A 21,820-nucleotide genomic window follows, 5' to 3' on the forward strand; every position below is an offset into this window, starting at 1 on the left:
AAGACGGATGCGGGTACAGTGTAAAGGCAAAACCCTTCACATACCTAGCACCCGCAGGGAATTGAAGCCAAGTAAAACCTTGGCAAACAAGTAACCGTAAGACGGATGCGGGTACAGTGTAAAGGCAAAACCCTTCACATACCTAGCACCCGCAGGGAATTGAAGCCAAGTAAACTTTGGCGAACAAGTAACCGTAAGACAGATGCGGGTACAGTGTAAAGGCAAAACCCTTCACATACCTAACACCCGCAGGGAATTGAAGCCAAATATTCCTCGGCAACCAAGTAACTATAAGACGGGTGCGGGTACAGTGTAAAGGCAAAACCCTTCACATACCTAGCACCCGCAGGGAATTGACGCCAGGAATACCTTGGAAGTAAAGTAACCGTAAGACGAGCGCTGGTACAATGTTAAGGCAAAACCCTTCACATACCTAGCGCTCCGCTGGGAATTGAAACCAAGAAGGATCTTCTGGGCAATGCTTGCGGAAACGGAAATAACATCCCCGCATAGCGGGAACGTCGAGAACTACGTTGTTTGAAGCTCCAGGATGGAATTGGTGGTTTTAACATAATTGATCACTATGTTCAAAACTACCAAAACCTCATGGAGAGTCCACACAAGTGGGACTCAACGCTCCTGACTTGCGAGGAGGTTACAGACCTACCCGCATCATACCCAAAGACCAAGCAGGAAACTCGGGAATTTCTGCAAGTGACAAGGACTTCCGCGGGAAGAATCCCCATGGAAAACCTTAAAAAACCCTTTTCAAAACCCTTTGCTTAAGTCCAAAAGTTCACCTCACTTTATTAAACACGCATGAGAAGAACATTGGACTGGGGGGACTTGAAGAGGTAGGTCCCAGCAGAGCCCAGTTGGACCCGCAAGACTCACCTCAAACAGGGACGTCTGCGCAGAAACCAACTGGATCCGCAGGACCAACCATGCTCAGAGACGTGACGTCCTTACGCGCAGTACGCAAGCTGGTCCCGCAGGAAATGCCTCCCAATGGTGAAGGACTCCGCCTGTCCCCGCAGCCTCGGATACAAGCCATTAGGGAAGGCCACCCGCGCAGCAAGGCTACACGCACAAGGCACTTAGCTCTCAATCGTTCAGTGTCACCTGAAGGAATGAGCGAAGCCGGGAACAATCCCGCACAAGGGCGGGAGGGGGAATACTCCCGCCCAAATAAGCCAGTCCGTACGATACGGGAAGATCTTCTGTACTGTACCTGACGAGGTATGGGAAAAAGATCTGACTAAAGATACGACAGCTTATAGACAACAGTATGGCGAGCAGCATGCTCCTACACTGTATGTCACTATTAGCCGCTGCCTACTCACCAACTCTTGTCATACCACGTGCGTAGCTGACAGTTGGTGGAAAAGGAATAGTATACAGCAGGCCTGGTCGCTATCAGCCGCTACCTACCCACCAACTACCAGCAGGGCACGTGCGTAGGCTACTGTTTGTGGAACAGGAACACTGTTGCAGCCGGCCATACCTCCTTGGAAACCTACCTTCGGCTATAAATACCACAAATGGTATGACCATCTCATCTTATCATATCTTATCACATTATCATCATATTATACCTGATATCTGCTCTAGCAATCTCTTAATATACTTTTATATTTAAAGAGCAATCTAGTCTGATTCTCACGCCGGAGGGTGGTCACAAGGAGGAACCCCCCCCCCTTCTCAGTGACGAGCTCACGGTGTCTGTTTTGCAGGTTATCAGAAGAACCATCTTCCAAGGGTCTAACCCCTCGTGGGAAACATCTATCTAACCCCCAGGTTACCAGTAATCTGTCCGGGGTCCGGTTAGTGTTTCTTCAACTCGCGATCATGACTCCACTCACAAACAATGCTCCAACGCTTGATCTTTCAATGGGTATCACAACCCGCATCTTTTGCTCGCAGGTATACCGACAATGGTGGTAACCGAAGCGCTCCTTCGCCTCTTAACTAGGAATCATCACTAATGTTTTAAAAAAAGGAGACCTTGTTCTAGAGAGAGACGCCAGCCATACATTAAATTTACATAATACTACTTGATAAGAATCTAATACATTAAATTTATATAATGCAGTTATAGATAACAATGTTGGTGATTTAATAACTTTTGTTTTTGAATCCTGAAGTTGCATGGAATATATAGTAATGAATACAAAACAAACAAAAAGATTATAGAATCATTGTTTCCACACTAAATTGAACTTAATTCAAGGTCTACAAGTACTACACCAACAATAATCGTAGTAAACTGCTCGAGGTGGCGGGTGATAAAGGAGGGGAAAACTCCTTGGATAGTAAGTAGGGTAGTAAGCATGCCTAGCAAGGTTGCAATAGCCCCGTGGAAGCTTTGCATTTCGGGGCACTATCACACACCCGTTAAGACCCCATTTGCTCCCTTGTGAATTCTGAATAATCCAATAGTCAGTCATCACTCCGTTAATCATGTTGGTGCCGTACCCAGTTATAAGTACATAATGGTTCCTTCTCTGGAATGCTTGAGGTGTGTGCCCTATCAAGGTGAACAATATGTTAAATATTTAGGGATTAAGCAAAAAAAGAGAAGAAAACAAAAGCCAAATTAAAATCCAAAACTAGCGACCCGACCTGGAAACTGATTTACATATAAGTATACACCCAATTAATCCAACCAAATGAACTAAATATATAAGCAGACTTGATGTGCATTTAATCAACTTTATTTGGTATTATTTGTTGTGTCTATAATAATTAAATAGTCATCAAATGTCAATTCTTTGCTAATGTGGAAAAGTTAAAACTAAATATGAATTGTCATATATATTGGAAATTTAACAAAAATTAAAAATTGATGCGCCAAACTCGCTACCTAGACTTGCAACTATTTTTATCCAACAAAAACAATATAAAAACACCACCCAAATTACGCTTAAATAACTTAACTTACTATCATGCATTTATTGCACAAGTAATATGGGAACTATACATTTTAATATGAACATATTAATATAATAACTTGTGTTTTTTTATATTTTTTGAGAAGTGGGTGTACCATAACATTTAAAAAGAAGTCTTGATCGGATTCCATTAAAACGGCTACCGGCCCATGGGACACGATCCATTTCAATGCGACTTCATCATTTATTGGAAATTATTTCAAGGTCTATAAGTACTACACCAACAATAATCGTAGTAACTGCGGTGGCGGGGTGATAAAGGAGGGGGAAAACTCATTGGATAGTAAGTAGGGTAGTAAGCATGTCTAGCAAAGTTGCAATAGCCCCGTGGAAGCTTTGCATTTCGGGGCACTATCACACACCCGTTAAGACCTCATTTGCTCCCTTGTGAATTCTGAATAATCCAATAGTCAGTCATCACTCCGACCCATCCGTCAACTTTTTCTGTTTTAATGAAAAAGAAAAAAAAACAAGAGAAGTAAGAAATAATACCAACACAGACCAAGGTTAAATTTATTAAATAATAGTACTACGAACCAAATGTCGTCGCACTTGAGGGGTTGCCATAAAAGGATAATCACGTGCTGAAGAAATGCCACCATTCATCAGTGAATACTGAAAAGCATTGCCGGAAAGCCTCCACCACGCTTGTACAATGTGTGATGGTCCATCAACTCTTGAATGGACAGTGATAGCGAAGCGCCGTTGTATATAGTATGCCATGCTTCAATGCACGACAATGAAGCAAGCGCATGCCCAACAAATGTCTGTATTATAAAAAATGAAACACAAATCATTAAATATTAATACAAAATCATTACCATTCTCTAATACATGAACAAATATTAAAAGTACTTGAAATATGTGTAATTATTACCACCACAGAGGTGTTGTGGCTAGAAATTCTTCTCATCATTCTTATTTTTATCCCTTTTATTTTTTTCAAGTGTTTTTCGATCCATTATTTAATAACTAGCTTTTCTTTTTTATGAGTTGTTCATTATTTTTTATGATGAGGTTGATCAAACAATCATCGATTCTCATCATTCGAAAACATTTTTCATTCCCGTAAAACTGTCTCACGCTATACCCGATAAGAGGTCCTGTCACGGGTATAATCCCTCTAAGACAATCCCCCTGCTATACCCACCAGTAAACCCTCTTAGTATCAATTTTCGGTTATTAGTCGGTACCCGTTAAGAAACTTCCCATTCTCATTGATTGTTATTTGACCCATTCAACGAAGCTGACCGTGACTCCAAGTTTGACCCATTTATAATAATTACAAATCAGTAGCATTAGTTATAAATTTATGTTTAACCAACCTTTTGTGAATAACAAAATATTATTAGAAAGAAACAACGTAAAACTAATTAACCAAACAAAACGACGACACCTATTACGATAGGTATAAGTTATACAACCAATTAATATGGTAAAACTTAGGATATTACGGGTGTTCAGTTGATTCTCGATGAGGTAATCATCATATTATTTTGAAAATGTTTCCCTCTTCTAAACTAAATAATATGAATAGATAAACAAAAAAGAGGCCAACAAATTTGGTTGTCATGTGATCAAGTAGAACATGAACTTGTCCATTCTTTGGCTCGAAACATTTAAATTAACTTTTCAAGCTTGAGCTTAAGATTATAATAATAATAATATGTCAAACTTCTCAAACATTTAGTGCAAAAGAAATCAATAACGTTAAAGTGAAAACAATGAGTGTAATATAAATTGAAAATCAAAGAAATGAATAATAAATTACCGTTATATCCGAGACCACCAATACCAACAACCAATAACCTGATCTTTATGTTTTATGACCGAGCATATCGGTACAAAGAGAGAGCTCCTGATCCTAGACATCCAAACAAAGCAAATGCTAAGAGACAGTGCCGCATTGACGTACAATCTACTTGTAAATCAACTTATGTTTTAAGAATTGCATAATTCACAACAAAGCAAAAGACAATAAAATTCTATTATCATATTTATATGATTATTTTTCATTCAGTTACTATATACTAATAATAATAATAATGTTGATGTGTGATTCAGTGTTTGAAAAAATCAACAACTATACCTGAATCTCAAAAGCAGTATCTGGTGAAGGTGATAGCCGCTTAGGAAGAAAAGATTAGAGAATTCATGTCTCATGAAGGAAGATGATGAAGACGAGAGTAGTGTTTTTTGAACGACAAATGAAGGAGAGAGTGACTGACTTTTAAAGATGAAGATGAGAGAAAGAATTTTTACTTTGGCTGATATTGTTTGTTTCACTTTTACATATTTGATTATGTAATGTAGACTATTCAATGGTATGCAGTAGGCATGCCTGCATACCCTGCGTATGCTACAGGTTATAACTATTTGTACAATGGTAAGTACTTACTTGTCTTTTTCTTTATTTAAACGGACTAAAGGTCTGAATACACATGGCATACCACGGACGAAGGATGGCGAAGATGCAACCGATGTGGAGGCGGTGGATGGGTTGCAGGTCCGAACGGGAAAGTGGGCCCTTCACCAAAGGCCAAATTGAAAATTAAAATAATAATCTTGAACAGAAATGGTTAAGAATCAAATGCTTACTAATGGATTTGTTATAGAACCATGGATGAAGCTCCAATAAATATTCAGGAAAGGAAAGGAAATGAAATGAAAAATGGTTGGCGGCTGTGAAAGTAAAGAAGAAAGAATCAGGTTAAAAGTTAGGGTCAGGCTAAACGTACCCCATCCCTTGCTATTCACCCCCCCCCCCCCCCCGAACTTTCATTTCCCCTAACATTTGTAATTAACATTTAGTCCCTCTTATTTTATTTTATAATTTTTTTAAAATATCAAATAAAAAACTATTAAATTTTTATTTTTGTTTTATAGTTTTTATATATTTTTGTTATTGATTTTATTATTTTATTTCTGTAAGATCTTATCAAAAGTTCGTTTATTTTTTTACATGTATTAAAAAGTATTGTATGTTTTCTCTAGCTAGTTTTTTATTTTTTTATAAAATGTATTCAAAACAATTTGATTTTATTTGTTAGGTTTGGATACATGAGATTAATATTACATGAGAAAAGAGTCAATTTTTTTATCAAGTTGTATGTTATTTAACCTTTTTATTTATAAAATATAATAGTATTTTTTATAAAAAATGTAATCGATCTCTTAATTTAAAAAAAACGCCCTCCAAAAAGATTTAAAAAGTATAGAAAAAATATATTTTTAAAATAAGAAAAACAACGTTTTTCATATAAGAAAAAAATATTTTTCTAAGTAAGAAAAAATATGTTTTTTATTAAAAGCTCTTAAATATACATAAAAGGGTAACTAGAAAAAAAAATTGTTAAATAAAAATAGAAAAAAAATGCTTTTATATAAATAATAACGATAATAAAAGATAACTAAATGACAAAAGAAACAACAAAAATATCTAAATTGTATTAATGTAAAACATGAAGCAGGGGGTATGTTTAGTAAAAATGGATGGGAGGGGGGTACGTTTAGCAGCACCCAACATATTATCATGTATTTTTCTTTTCTTTTTTCTACACTTCTTTTTAACTTATTTATGTTCTTCACCCTTCTTTTTATATGTTTAGCAAAATTGACCTTAGATTTTTACATTGTATTTTTTTTATTTCTTTTTCATCTTTTCTTTAACTAAATTTAATTCATGTTCCAATAGCTAGATGTTAAAGAAATTAAATATATAATCACGTCTATAAATTTTAACACACACATAACATATGCCAAAAAAACTAAAATTTTCATATTCTTAAATGTTTTATTTTTAAATGTTTTTTTTTGCAAAAGTTATACTTTCTAAATATTTTTTTTTCAAAAATTATATTTTATAAATGTTTATTGTATCATTTAAATATATGGGAAATATAAAAACTAAATTTCTTATAAAACTAATCCAATTAAACATAAATTAATTGTAAATGTAGGTGATGATGTGATGGTTTGTGGATGTTTGTTGTTACGGAAGAAAGTAGATGTTTTTAAGAAAATTTTGAAATCTGATGTGGCGTTGATGTGACAGCTTGTGGAATTTTATTGTTGTAGATGCTCTAATAATATGCAATACGATTCTAACTTATTGTCATATATATCATATAAAAATTGTCAAAACTTTATTAGGACTTAGGAGATTAACATCCAACAAAATCATAAATCACACATCTTGGCTTCTAGGAAGCAAAGCACAACTAACTTATTAATTATTAAAGTTAAAACTGATCATGCCACATATTTTTTCTTGATTGGAGAATTACAAGTCCGCAAAGAACTGCAAATTCACTTATAACTCGTGTTAATGAAAACAAGCACACACACACATTATTCGTAACATTACAACACACCTAGCAAAATACTCTCTAAAAATAGTTGCTAACGGTATCACATACAGTACCATATTTCACAAAAGTTAACGATAATTGCGGTATTTGGGGCTGTACATGCAGCTCTCTGCATACGCTACAAGATCTTCTGGTCGGGGAAGACGAGTCGCCAAACCTACAAAAAATATAAAACAGAAGAAAAATTAAAACATAATATTATTAAATAGTTTGAAACATAGTACATCGGGTCAAAACTAGGGGTGTAAACAAGCAAATACTTGAGATCGGCTTGCGAAAAACTCGTATCGAGCAGAGCTTAAACAAGCTTGAGTCTAAAAAAGGCTTGTTTAATAAATAAGACCGAGCCTGAGCTTTACGTATCGAACTCTAGCTGGTTCATGAGCCTATTATCTATATTCTATATAACTTTTTTGATAATAGATATTAATATATTTACAACAAAAAAATGTGTATAAATTTATTAACTAAATAATAGACTAAAAACAAACTGAGCCAAGATCTGGCTAACACTTTTGAGCTAATAATTGACGCCTAAATTAGGTTGTTTCATCAAATATAATAAAAAATGGTTTTGAATCATTCAGAATGATTTTTGCGCACTATTGTCTAAAAGCTTGTTTTTCAAAAACTTAACCGAGAACCGGACTGAATATGGCAGCACTGGTTCGGTCTTTTAGTTTTGTTAGTCTAGACCAATATAGAGAGAGGTCTCACCAAGTTCATATGCTTTAGCTGCCACCCTGGCTGCAATGTGAGCGGAAATCTTGCGGATGTTGGTAAATGGTGGGTATATCAGTCCATTGTCAAAATGCTCCTGTGTTACTTGATCAGCTAGAGCCTCAGCTGTTGCATATTTATTAAAAAATTAAATTAAACTACATACTAAAAGTTCAAATACCGGTTAATAATGACGGAAATAATAATCTTGTGGATCAATCAGTGTCACTGTTTAGTGTGCATCAAACTCGTTGGGTGTGGTGATTCACAAACCCTTGTTCATTTTACAAAAATAACTTAAATTAAATTAATGAAGTAAGGTTATATAATCTGTATTGTTAAGATTATAACATAATTATCTAGAATAAAATATTTGATATGTTTTATATGAAGAATTATCATAAAAACCCTATGGATTTTTAAAAATCACACACACTAAGCCCCTATACTTCAATAGAGTCAGTGACTGTGACTATACAATATTATGCCAGCAGGCTGCAATGCTTTATTGCCTATACAATGACAGCGTTATGATGCAACCATTTATTGACTAGTAGACAAATAACCGTATATTATCATAATAGCAGCATAATTTTTTTAAGAGTACACAAACATTTGTACAATGTAGATGACTTTTGACTACCTTTAAGGAGCTAAATAAAATACAAAGTGATTCACCTTATTTTCATATATATTAGTTTAAATTGTCAAATTTTAACAGGAGATTAACAATATCCAACAAGATCATTAATCACACTTCTAGTTGGTTATTTAATTTCTGCACGTGTTTCTTAAGTTTGCTTCCTGTTTTGTTAGGCTATATATAAGGCCTGTTAAAATAGTATTATTATGAATGAATGAAGTTATAAAACTGGTTTAATCTTCTCTCTAAATGTGTATGATCTTGTCTCCTTCAACCTCCATTCTAGTTCAAGTTATCAAAATCCAATTTGACGTGCATCAAAAGCGAAACACAAATGACTTGATTACTAAATTTATGACCATGCTACATATTTTTTCTTGATTGGAGAAATATAAGTCTGCAAACTATTGCAAATTCACTTATAACTCGTGTTAACGAAAACACACGTGCGCGCGTTATTATCTGACTTAACGTTTTATAAACACACACCTAATCGACCCATTATTAATCAAACACAACATAAATTTATGTAAACTAGTTGAAATGACCCTAAATGTCATCAACTAATTGGTGGCAAGGACAATTGAATCAATTGATAAATGAATTTAAACTGTAAACTTACAGGCTGCTAAAAGCATGTCATCATGAACACGGATTGCACCAGAAATTATCAAGCCCAGACCAAATCCGGGGAAGATATATGCATTGTTAGACTGATACAATAAAGCACAAAAAAAAATCAATTACGCCTATTATTTTATTTAAATTATTATACACGGAATATAAATATCAAGGTTTAAGAATTAGTGACCTGGCCAGATACATAGTTTTTTCCCCTATAGTCGACAGGAGCAAACGGACTACCACTCGCAAAGATTGCACGGCCCTGCAATCAACAAAGTATAAATTCATCTTCTTAGATAACTTATTGTAACGAAACAAACTGTAGAAGATAGTGTTTACATGTGCAATCGAGTCAAGTCAACTTGTAACCTACTTGAGACTAGGGTGTAATCGAGCCAAGCCGCTCTTAATTAACTCAATATTGGCGCTAAAAGCTAAAACCAAGCCAAACTTAAATGCCCTCAAGGCTCAAGCCTAAACACAAGTTTGTTTGGTAAATGAGTCTGAGCCTGAGCTTCAATTATTGAGCTAGAGCTAACCCGCGAGCCTAAACAAGTCTACTATTTATATCATTTGTATATATGAAATATATACTTATACAACAAATACTAATACTGTATAAAATTATGATAAAATTAACTTAATAATAGATATTGCGTTATATACAAAAGGTTATACAAAAAAATGTATATAAATTTTTAATAAACAATGAGCAAGCTGAGTTTGAGCTTTAAAAACTACTCACGAACTGAGCTCAAGCTTTAGAAATAGAGTTTGAAACGAGCCGAACTTGAGCTAACGTAGGTTAAACGATCTGACTAGGCTCGTTTACACCCATCCTCGAGACGAACTCAATATGTCTTCAGAAATTAACTCGATTCAGGCCGAGTAAGCTCGAGTATCAAAATACTCAAGCTACTTTAAGCTTTTACTCTTTGTGTGCATTTAAATACACAGGACAATAAAGATGAGTAGAGCCAAGCTTGAAAGTATCAAGTTGATTAACACTGCCCTTGAAATAACACTATCGGAAATTTTATACAAATCAATCGGGTCATTTTTTCACACACATAATTAACATGAAAATATAAATATATAATAACATGATATCTGTTTTTCATAACAGGTGCATTTGTCTTTTACAGTTTAGTGTGAAATGTAGGTAGAAAGATAGTGATTATACCTCGCTCCAGGTGTAAGCTTGCTCAGCAGTACATTCGGATTGTGACGTTGGGTTGGAAAGAGCAAGAATAATAGGTTTCTACAACAAAACAAAAAATACAAAAACTTGTTTATAAAGAGTTCACTTTCTATTATATTTTTAATAAGGCAGTCAAGTAAGCTCGTAGGTACAAATTACCTCATTAAAAGACGTCATAGCTTCAACAACTTCTTTAGTAAAAGTTTGCCCCGCCCCTGATGAGCCAATCAGCACTGTTGGTTTGATTGACTGGCAACACAAGAAAGTCAGGTTAATACAGACCTTTATGTACCTTATTGATGATCATACTTGCAATATAAAAAGTAATCATGACTATAATCATAACAGACATGTTGGCGGGTCAACCTGAGCTGGCACGTTTGACCAGGACATGTTGCCCGACCCGCCTATACAAGAGAGTGAGAGATTCAAACCTTGACAGCGTCCAAGAAATCATTAACAGGTTCGTGATCATGGGCCCATGGCTTCTTAAAATGCTGAAGTGAATCTAGGCGTGAACTAACGATCAAACCCTAGAGTACAAGGTAACCAAATAATCAACAGTTATTGTTACAATTTACAATAAGAAGAAAAGAGAGGGAAGAGAAAACGGAAGTGCTTTTTTTAATATTCGTTACCTTTGAGTCCGCAAGCCAAATCTTCTTCCGTGTTTCTTCTAATGGAGCGTTTGTCTGCATGATTGTATAACATCATATAACTATTAATCTCTCTTCTTTTTAGAGGTTGCAGTTCCAACCAACTTTCTTGTAAATAGATCCTTTTTTGGGTATGCTTTATCTCATAAAATTAAATTGGTCAATCAAAACAGCTTAACTAAGAGAATGGATCAAATGAATGGAAAGTGCCTGAAAGTGCATTTTTAATGTATACAATATTCTATTTTTAATGTATACTCCCTACGTCCCAAAATAGTTTTCTAAAAGGAAAAAAAATAGAGTTTAAGATATGTACATTTAATGTAGTTTTTCTAAGTAGAAGAATGTCAAACTTACCCTTAATGCATTTAAGATATCATTTGAGTTCAAAAAGCGCAAGACTTAGTGATCAGAACCAATAAGGTTATAACAGGAAAAAAAGTAAATTATAACATAAGAAATGTGGACACACGTTTTGGCCCAGCGGGTGTAGTTTTTTAATCATATTTCACTATAATTATCAATAATGAAAACCAAAACTTTTACCCAATCTGAACCGATTTTAAATCATTATTTGTATCAGCAAACACCCTCTAATCTAGATGTTTTCAAACCTGTTTAGATATTTCAAGAGCTATGAGTTCAGCAATGCCTGTGCCAGCCTGGAAAATAAGAAAGAACAAAAAAATATAAAATAAAACAATTAAGCACAAAGAAGATGTATTATTAAAAAGCAAGCAGGATTAACTAACCTCTCCAGCTCCAAGGAATAGGAATGTATGATCTGCCAATGATCCACCAACTAACTTTAGTGCAGAAATAAGCCCTGCAAGCACCACTGATGCTGTTCCCTAGAACAAAATAAGAAACCGTTAGTTAAAGGTAATAGAATTGATCCATTGCATTCCATTATCATGTTTGGTGTTTTGTGACATATATTTTGTACGGAAAATTTCATATACCCCCTTCAAAATTTGCAAAATCTCACATTTCGTCAAAATACAAGTGTTTTATGCATAATATACAATGCTTTTCAAGCATGATTTGGGGAATATAGACGGAGATATGTGAAATTGCTCCATTTTTGTATTACTTTTTTGTCATTTTCTCATTTAAATTATTATTTGACGTGGCATGCTCAGAAAGAAGGCTAATTTCATTTATGTTACTTCTGCCACTTCTTTTTCTTCACTTAATAAATAAGTTTGTTTCCTGCTTCTCTTTCTCAATTCCTAAATCTTTATCACCATTATTTACTTTTCCCACTTTTCTTTCTTCACCTAATAAATAAGTTTGCTTTCCGCTTTTTTTCTTTCTTTTATTTGTGAATCTTTATTACTAACTATTTAAGAATTAACTTAATATTTTCTTTATTCAACCCGAGTAATACACAAGTTTCTAGTCTAGTGATATATAAATCAAGATGTATAATGTTACTTCTGGTCAGTAGATAATTTAGCTAACAGCACAAACATTTATATATGCTAAAACAAATTTTGTACCTGTATGTCGTCGTTAAAAACAAGATGGGTGGTTCTATACTTTTCAAGAAGATCAAAGGCGTTGTGGTTTGCAAAATCTTCAAACTGAAAAGAGAACATCAACACAAAGGTGACGATTATTGTCTCTCATGAACAAAAAAACAGCATAAAAGAAAAAGGCAAAAGGATAGATAAGGTTGCTAACCTGAATGAGAACCTTTTCCCCATAATTCTGCTTGACAGCAGACATGAACTCGTTCATAAGGGCAGCATACTCCTAGCAAATAGAAGAAAAAAATTGAATCCAAAATAAAATAGGCAAGATGTTGCAAATTTGACCCGTTTACTAAGCGGGTCGATTTAGGTTATACATATCTTTATCCTCTAAAAAGCCAAAAAGCTAAAAAGTCAAGAGGTCAAAATTCACGAATGGTGTATTTTTATTGCATAACACTTGTCCAAAATGAGTAATTTCAGGTTATCTTTGTTCTCTTAACAGGTTAAACGTTAAAACAAAAGTCACCAAAGGCGTGTTTATTAGTGAACAAAACCTCCTAAATCATTTTATTCAAAACTATAGTATTATTGAAATATTACAACTTCAGTAATCCTTGATCATATATGACACTAATCGTTTATGAAAAATGTTAAAAGATTCTGGACAAAAGAAGTTTTGGTCAACCCAGCTTGAACAAAAAGTTACCCATTTTAGCCCGCTACTCAACCCGAATGACCTGCCCATTTCACAATTAAGGGTTGGAAAACTAGCTAACCTTCCCACTAGCCCTCCTTTGCCTTAGACCAATGTAGAATTCATCGTTCAGCATCTCCTCGTTATTGGTCCCGACATCAATGGTTATTGGCAAGCACTGCGAATATTATACAATATGATATTGATGTTATCTTTTTATGCCTTCTCAGAAGAATAAAAAAAAACATAGTAACAGCCTAACAGGAAATTTGAAAATAAAAAATGTTCTTTGACCCATGTACTTATGAAAATGTCAATTTATGTTATTTTTTCTCTCTAACTAGTCAAAAGGATAAAACAAGAAGAAAAAAAAAGTAAATTGTAAGGTAACGTGTAAATGAGTCAAACGAATCGACAGTCACCCCAAATGACTTTTTATTGCATAAACAATCCTGAATAATTCAATCAAAAGAATTTATAATACTATTGAACTCATATCATTTTTGTAATCATATTGACATGGAAACTGTTATTTAAAAATCCAAAAATTTGTACAGAATGTGTTCGGGTCAACCCAACATGGCTGGACCAGTTATCACACATAGCAAAAATTACCCTATTCACCCACTACCCAAGCTGCCAGTATGCCTCCTCTGATACAGAAGTCACAAAAATAATCAATTTAAAAAGTGATCTACACAAATTATTTTTGCATAGATTCACAAGATAGCTAATAATAGTTGCCGTTATACATGTTAACACTTACAGCTGAAGGACGAATTCCTCCGAGAGCTGTATAAAGAGAGAGCTTTCCCACAGGTATGCCCATTCCCTGTTAAATATTTGCATAAGATAAAATTAATTATCATAATCAGATAATCAGCTTTAGTAATACAAAATTGTAGAAGATAGCGTCTAGATGTGATTTTGTGCTCGAATTTATGATAATTCAAAAATTGCATGTTTAAGTATTTCAGAAATTCTAATTGTTCGAGAAATAATAATAAAGGACCAAAATGAACGCTTTTACAGTGAAGATAAGTTTAAATAAATTTGAGTGGGTGGATAGATGGTTTATCTTACTCCTAAATAATCATATAATCAAAAGTAGTAAGAAATCAGTAAATACAAACACGAAAACTGAATATTGGGACTTCAAGACACAAGTATCAGATAATCAGTTTCACAATGGGAATCCAAACGCCATCTAAATAAAGCATCGTTAAGAGTTAACAAGTTAAGACAAGTCAATTTCTAATAATTAGCGTATTATTAACCAAATGAACAAAGATAAAAGAGTACAAACACATTTGTTATTTCAAAACAGACAAGTCAATTTCTAATAATTAGCGTATTATTAACCAAATGAACAAAGATAAAAGAGTACAAACACATTTGTTATTTCAAAACAGCAAGGTATAAGCCTGTAAACGAGCAGAACATTCAGTGAACTGTTCGAAAAGAAGCTCGTTAATTTAATAAACAAACGAACATGAACACATGTCGTTCGTTCATTATGTTCGTAAACGTTAGTTTATGTCGTGAGTGTGTATTTGTGAGTTTGTGTTCGTGAGTTTACGTCTGTATATGTTTGTTTATGTATTCATTGAAATTGTTAGGCCCATTACAATTTAGTCTAGTTTTATTAAACAAAAATTATCACCCATTACAATTAAGTCTAGCTTTAAGAATTTTGTAGGCCCAACATGTTGATATTCACGTTTACTTTTAATTGTTTTTTTTTCAGTTATGTTTGTTCATTTACATTCTTGAACTGTTTGTGTATACTATAAACGAACATTAACATGTTCTTTTACTTCACGAATAAACACGAACAAGAAAACCATGTTCACGTTCGATCGTTTGTTCGGTTAAATTTAAACGAACAAACACGAACATGCCTTGTTCGTGTTATTTCAGTTCATTTACAGACCTAACAAGCTATAAAAAAAACATAAACAATATATAAATAAAACATTTACCTGGCAGCCGAGGTCTCCTAGCCCTAAGATTCTCTCACCATCCGTAACAACTATAACTTGAATCTTTTTCTGAGGCCAATTCTTCAATATCTCAAGGACTCTCCCTCTGTGAAAAATATTATTAGCGAATCAGATTAATAACATAACAAAAAACTTCTCATTAATACATGAAGAAACAAGGTTGTTAGGAACTTGCTTGTCTTTTAAGCTAATATATAGACCCTGCGGGTTCTTGAAAATAGTTCCATATTTTTGGCATGCTTCACCAACGGTTGGTGTATATACAATTGGCAGAAGCTCCTCAACATTTTCAATTAATAGCTTGTAGAACAGTCTCTCATTTTTCTCCTGTTAAAGAGGGATACATACACAATTAAAAATCATTACAACATAAAAGATGTGAAAAAACATTATCTCACTTTTAGGTGACCCATTTATAGGCATGTAAATGAACCGAACGTTCAGTGAACCATTCGTGAATCCATGTTCAACGGGAAGTACGCTTATCTAATAAACAAGCGAAGATGAACAATTTTTTTTTTACTTAGTTAAACGAGCGAGCATGAACATACGTATCATTCGTTCATCTATGTTTCTGAACGTTCATTCACATTCGTTCATTTATGCATCTTTGTTTGTGTCCACTTGTTTACATATTCCCTAATACTTTTAGGCACATTATGATTTATTATGGTTTTATGAAACTTAAATATCAACAAGTACAAATTAGTCTAATTGTATTAATTTTTTGGTTCAACATATTGATGTTTGTTTATCTGTGTTAAGTTGTGTTCGTTTATGTTTACAAACCGTTCATTATTCTATTAACGAACAAACACACTCATTTTATTAACGAACAAGAAACTCTGTTTGTTTAATTGTTTGTGTTCGATCGTTTGTTTAGTTGAAGTTAAACAAACAAACACGCTCATTATATTAACGAACAAACGAACAAAAACAAGAAACTCAGTTCGTTTAAGTGCTCGTGTTCGATTGTTTGTTCGTATAAAATTAAACGACCAAAGACGAGCACGCTCATTTTTAATGAACGAACACGAACAAGAAATCTTTTTTTTTTTGTTCCTGTGTTGTCCGTATTCGATCGCTTGTTCAGTTAAAGTTAAACGAGCGAACACGAACATGCCCCGTTCGTGTTCGTCCAGTTAGTTTACATTCATAAGTAAACAAACCATATATGCCACTTCCAATTAAGTTGCAACGTTTACCTGAAGATCCATCATGGCTTGGTACCTTTGTAGTGGCACTTCATATTGACGAATATTATGCATCATCTTTTTAACCTGTTATCAACATCATTATAAATACATATATCCACATATTATAATTTAATTGTGAAAACACAAAAATACAAATACCTGAAGATCGTGATTGACAACAACCGGAGGAAGAAGACCACGTAAATAGTGAGCATCTCTCTCTTTCTCAGTAAAGGCCAGACCTTTGTTGTGATGCGGGTCCCGCAACAACGAATAACCACTGCATAAAAGAGAAATAATTATTCATAACTTATAACTTAACTATAAGACTGATATCGTGCTATGCTATACTAAAAAAACAAGTGATAAAATAGCAAATTTTCCATATATTCAATGATAACAATTAAGAAAATGACTCAAGAAATACTCACAATATGTCAAATTTTATAAATTCAGAATATTGATCATTGCATAGAGCCAATAAACAACCTGGACAGCTGAAACCTACAGTTTGTTTTATTCAAACAAATGGTCCTCTTTTCACCATCGGTATGTTACAAAAACTGGATGTATTTATTAGTATTTCTCTGTAGAAACCATATCAGATGAAATATTGAAAGCATAATCTGCTTTTCTTTTTCTTTTTTTTTCCCCCTTTTTTTGTTCAATCTGCTTTTAAGTTTGGATTTTAGTGAATCACACTTTTACATACAATAATGCATAAAATAGAGTTATGATAAGGCCTATGTCATATATTAAATCCTTGAGCGGTCTGTGGTTATATTCAAATTACAATTATTCATGTAATTAGCACTTAAACTCATCCCTAAAAACTCACACAAATAGAAACAAAACACCAAAACATGATATAAAGTGATTGAAACAGACATTTAAAAAGAGCAATGGAAGCATCGACATCCGAATCAGAATCTGTTACCTGGCAACCGATACAGACCAAGGAGTAATGAAATGATCCTCAGTAGCAGTATCCTCCCCATACACATCTTCAACACCACCGCCAACAACCGTAGTCGGCTTATCATTATTATTAATATCCAAATCTTCAACTTCAACCGCCACCGGAGCGTTGACGTCCGTAGTAGCACTATCCACCGACACGCCGACGTTTCGCTCCGGTCGGCCGTTCGAATGCACCATAGCTACCACTGAACGCCTCACCGACAGCTTCAAGGACTGCGGTTGCGTCCTTGAAGCTCCGGTAATCGAACTCTTCTACAAGTTAATAATTAAAACCGAAATCAGATCACAAATTACAACAGAATTGAATTCCGTACGAAATGTTGACCTAAACTTCAAATTCTACACGATGCTTAATAGATGTTAGTCTAGAAACTGAAACATAATTAAAATCAGATCACAGTTTAGAAACAGTGGATGAACATGTAATGGTTAAATGAAGAGATTTGAGTACAGGATTTGGTTCATTAAAAGGAATTACCGTGAAGGATGAAGTGTTGAAGGACATCATGGTGAGAGAGAAGAGTTGTGTGTGTGACGGTAATATTGATGTATCTCTTTCTCTCTCACACTGAGTGTCCTGCTTAGTGTGGTGTGAGAAATGTGATATGAATAAGGGTTTTTGTGTGAGAAATGACTGCAACTTGTAATACTCCGCACAACAGATGACCAGTAGCATAGCACGCCTCATTCTCGTGATAATAATTTATTTATTTCTTTATTTTAACCTTTTTATTTCTCTTTAGTTCCCGGTACGGAGACTTTCCGTCTGTTAACTTTTTGACGGATAAACGGACGATTCACGAGCACTCTACCGAACGAAAATTCATGTCCGTGTCCGTCCGTTAAGAAGTTGAGCTTGTCCGTGTCCATCCGTTAATATTGTAAACGGACGTTAACGAACACTAATGGACAAACGGACACTAGTAGACATTAATGGACAAAACTGATACTAGTTGACTCTAATTGACAAACAAACACATGAACATTAATGGACACTAATGAACAATAAATGGACAAATAAACATATGAACATTAATAGACAACGAACACTAATATTGTCATTAGCGAAGAACAAACATACACAAACCTATCCATACGGACATTACCGGACATAATCGAACGGACGTTCACGGATACTATTGAACGGATATGACCTTTGCCCGTGTTCGTCCATTAAGCTTACCGAACGAAATTTTGTTGTCCATGTCCGGTTCATTAATTAAACGAACAAACATAAATGAATTTCTTGCCGACCGAACGTGGTTCGCTTACAGCCCTAGTTCCCGGCTCATTCCCTATTTATACTTTAATGTCACAATTTGTTTTAGTATGTTACATGCCAAAGTACACATGAACACGAGAATTATTTCGGGTTTTCAATCATAGACATTGGATCCCAACACTATAGTCAACCAAGGCTCTGCTTTAAGTTGTTTTATTGTTTAAAAGAAAGTGGAAACTCATCTACGAAATCAACACATGGAATGGTGACGTCGATTTATATGATATGTGGTTTTGGCTTTTCCCATGTATTTTGAGGGGCTTTCGCTTCCGGTGGAATTATTTACGAAGGAGGGCAGGGGCATTTTGATGTGTATTTTTTTAATCTATAGTGAAATAAATTAAAAGTTAAATCTATAATTTTTTTCGTAGAAATGTGTATAGCAACGAATACATCATTGCAATAGTGCAATGAACTTAAGTTTATATAAAATATTATAATTATTATTTATTAATAGTGTAAAAAACAAACTTATATGTTAAACCACAAACTTTAAAAAGTAATCATAAATTTGATATGTCATTTTTGGGTGCCACTATTGAATCCTTTATTGAGGGAAGAAGGTCGTTGGGACTTGAGGGTGATAGTGATGGCACATGTGTTTTTGTTTTGAATAATAACTGTATTTATTTTTTTACTAGCTTTTGAACCTGTGTATGATACGGGATTTGTAAAATAATAAAATAAATGATCCATTATCTGAAAGAATGAACAAAATTATAGATAAAAAGAAGATAAAATATATAGTACAAACAATAAGAAGTCTAGAATCTTAAATTTACAAATTCGATTTTTTTATATACAAAATTTGCAAAAATTGTTTTGACTAATTTAACCGTGGATAACTATGATAATGAGATGAGAGATTAAAGAATTAGAAGAGAAATTATAACATATTTCTCAAAATTGTTTTGTCCCATGACCCATGGATAGGTAGGATAAATAAGATGAAAAATTAGAGAATTAGAAATTAAATTATAACTTATTTGGCAAAATTATTTTGACCCATGATCAAAGGGTAGTTAGGATGAATGAGATGAAGGATTAGAGAATTAGAAAGGAAATTATAACCCATTTGCCAATATGGTTTTGCTCCATAACCCATAGATAGGTAGGATGAATGAGAAGAGAGATTAGACCAATAATGAATGTAGGATTGCCACATCATCCTCGTTATTTTCTTTTATTAGTATGGTTAGATATAGTTACAAAAACAATCATTCTAATTATAAGTTTTATCATTTTCTAATAGTTTTTAATCATTTTATACTAACTAGTTTAGCAAAAGTTAATGTTAGACTATAATTAGACAAGAACATAAAAATATATAATCCAAACGTTTAATTATTTAAACTTAGATTCAATATGTGTGGTCATGGAGGAGCTCGGTACCAACATCAATATCGAAAATACCGACTCCCAAAATTGCGAAAAATGGATATCGGTAACGTAAACACTTGGTACGGTACCACTTGAAAAATAAATGATAACATACAGTTACCGAATCGTATCGGTAGTTCAGTACCGCACCGATGTGGATATTTCCAAAGGTGGGTACAAAATTGGTACCGAAATTACACGATGGATGCAATCTACTCATCCTGTGACTAGAGTCTAACCAAATAGATTATCTGTATGATTAACTTTTTTTCCATTTTTCTTCTATTAGACATTTTTTTTTCTAAACTAATATATTTATAATCTCTTGACTTTTTAATAAGTTAATCTGTAATATGTTTAAATCCTTAAAATTTGTAATGGTAATCATTCTAAAGACACGCGGATACAGATTTCATGGTGACGGAGTTGCCAAGGACAATGGGTTAAGACTTAAGATGTCGTTGTGACGTATGCCCATGGACTACCCTTCACAAATAATAATTCTTTTGCGTGTCAGGAATTTTACAACATCAACAGGGAGCAAGAAGACGAAAATACATGTGTTGGGGTGAGCGACATTTTAAGGTAGCAACAGTATTGATTTTATTTTATTTTATTTATTCTATTCTTTTATTTTAAATGATTACAAACAATAACTAGTTTAATTAAATACTATAATTTAATAACGTGTTAAATTATATATTGTAGATAGTTTTTATTATTATTATTATTATTATTATTATTATTATTTAACTTAATATATTTATTTATGCATTATTAAAAGGGAAATTGGATTTTAATACTCCCAACTTTCGCCTATTGGCCGCTGACACTCCCAACTTACAAATTGGCCGCTAGCACTCTCAACTTTTCACATATTTTCTTGTATCACTCCCGTCGTTAAAAAACACTAACATCATTAGTGTTTGGACAAAAAGTGTAAAATGGCTAAGTTAAAGGTAAAATCAAAACTTATTTTAAATATATCCCACCACCATCAATGTCAAACTTCTTAAAACATTTTGTGCAAAAGAAATCAATAACATAAAAGTGAAAACAATGAATGTAATATAAATTGAAAATTAAAGAAATGGATAATAAATTACAGTTATAATTCCGAGACCACCAATTCCAACAGCAAATAACCTGATCTTTATGTTTTACGATCGAACCTATCGGCAAAAAGCTTTTAGGTGCTTTTAGAGGGACATTTTGAACATTTTGCCTCTCCAAAAAGCAAAATGCAAAAAAGAAGCGCACCCAAACACCCCCTTAGTATCCAAAGATTTTATAGATTAAATGTGATTTGTTAAACAAAGTGATATTTAAGGGGGTTCAGTAAATCTCATGGGGTGGATTAAGATATTTTAAATAATAATTCATTCATTATGTATTAATAACTTAGTCTTATTATTATTTAATTAAGTTAGTCTTATCCCAAATCATAGTCGTGTTAGTTTCAAATTGTGTATTTGATTTCGAATAAGACTAGGCCAAAGGATTTATATATATAAGCCTTTGGTATATGATGTAACTTTATTAAGTCTTTTAGTTCGTCTTTTCATAATAAAAACAGTCGCTTCGTTTGTTAGGCAAAAGCCGCAAAACTTGTGCGCACAAGGTGAAGCTCTATAATTGGTT

The 21,820-nt window shown here is 33.7% G+C and overlaps 1 protein-coding gene and 1 long non-coding RNA gene across 2 annotated transcripts; both read right to left on the reverse strand.

Moving 5' to 3' along the window:
• Positions 1-2,223: 2,223 nt before the first annotated feature.
• Positions 2,224-5,250, reverse strand: LOC143580995 (uncharacterized). Its single transcript, XR_013143754.1, has 3 exons — positions 5,041-5,250; positions 3,489-4,815; positions 2,224-3,389 (listed from the first exon to the last, which is right to left on the reverse strand). It is a non-coding gene; the product is annotated as an uncharacterized LOC143580995 (long non-coding RNA).
• Positions 5,251-7,239: 1,989 nt separating this feature from the next.
• On the reverse strand, positions 7,240-18,143 carry LOC143582962 (NADP-dependent malic enzyme, chloroplastic-like). The gene is made up of 20 exons (XM_077065410.1): positions 17,996-18,143; positions 17,474-17,769; positions 16,696-16,816; positions 16,546-16,620; positions 15,516-15,667; positions 15,320-15,425; positions 14,104-14,169; positions 13,420-13,515; positions 12,852-12,923; positions 12,668-12,751; positions 11,918-12,016; positions 11,780-11,827; positions 11,148-11,201; positions 10,944-11,042; positions 10,669-10,758; positions 10,492-10,569; positions 9,496-9,570; positions 9,307-9,397; positions 8,039-8,167; positions 7,240-7,478 (listed from the first exon to the last, which is right to left on the reverse strand). The coding sequence occupies exons 1-20, from the start codon at positions 18,023-18,025 to the stop codon at positions 7,390-7,392; spliced, it is 1,950 nt and encodes a 649-aa protein (XP_076921525.1). The 5' UTR covers positions 18,026-18,143; the 3' UTR covers positions 7,240-7,389.
• Positions 18,144-21,820: the final 3,677 nt, after the last annotated feature.

The sequence above is a fragment of the Bidens hawaiensis genome, unplaced genomic scaffold (assembly GCF_021521415.1).
Source record: "Bidens hawaiensis isolate Kalapana, Puna unplaced genomic scaffold, B.hawaiensis_p1.1 tig00001511_1, whole genome shotgun sequence".
Taxonomy (NCBI): Eukaryota; Viridiplantae; Streptophyta; class Magnoliopsida; order Asterales; family Asteraceae; genus Bidens; species Bidens hawaiensis.

Excerpts from the sequence above, each read along its gene's own strand:
- LOC143582962 (XM_077065410.1), bottom strand. The coding sequence starts at position 18,025 with ATGATGTCCTTCAACACTTCATCCTTCACG. Across the intron at positions 17,770-17,995 it reads TCAACACTTCATCCTTCACG|AAGAGTTCGATTACCGGAGC; the intron begins GTAATTCCTTTT and ends ATTAACTTGTAG. Across the intron at positions 10,759-10,943 it reads ATTTCTTGGACGCTGTCAAG|TCAATCAAACCAACAGTGCT; the intron begins GTTTGAATCTCT and ends TTGTGTTGCCAG.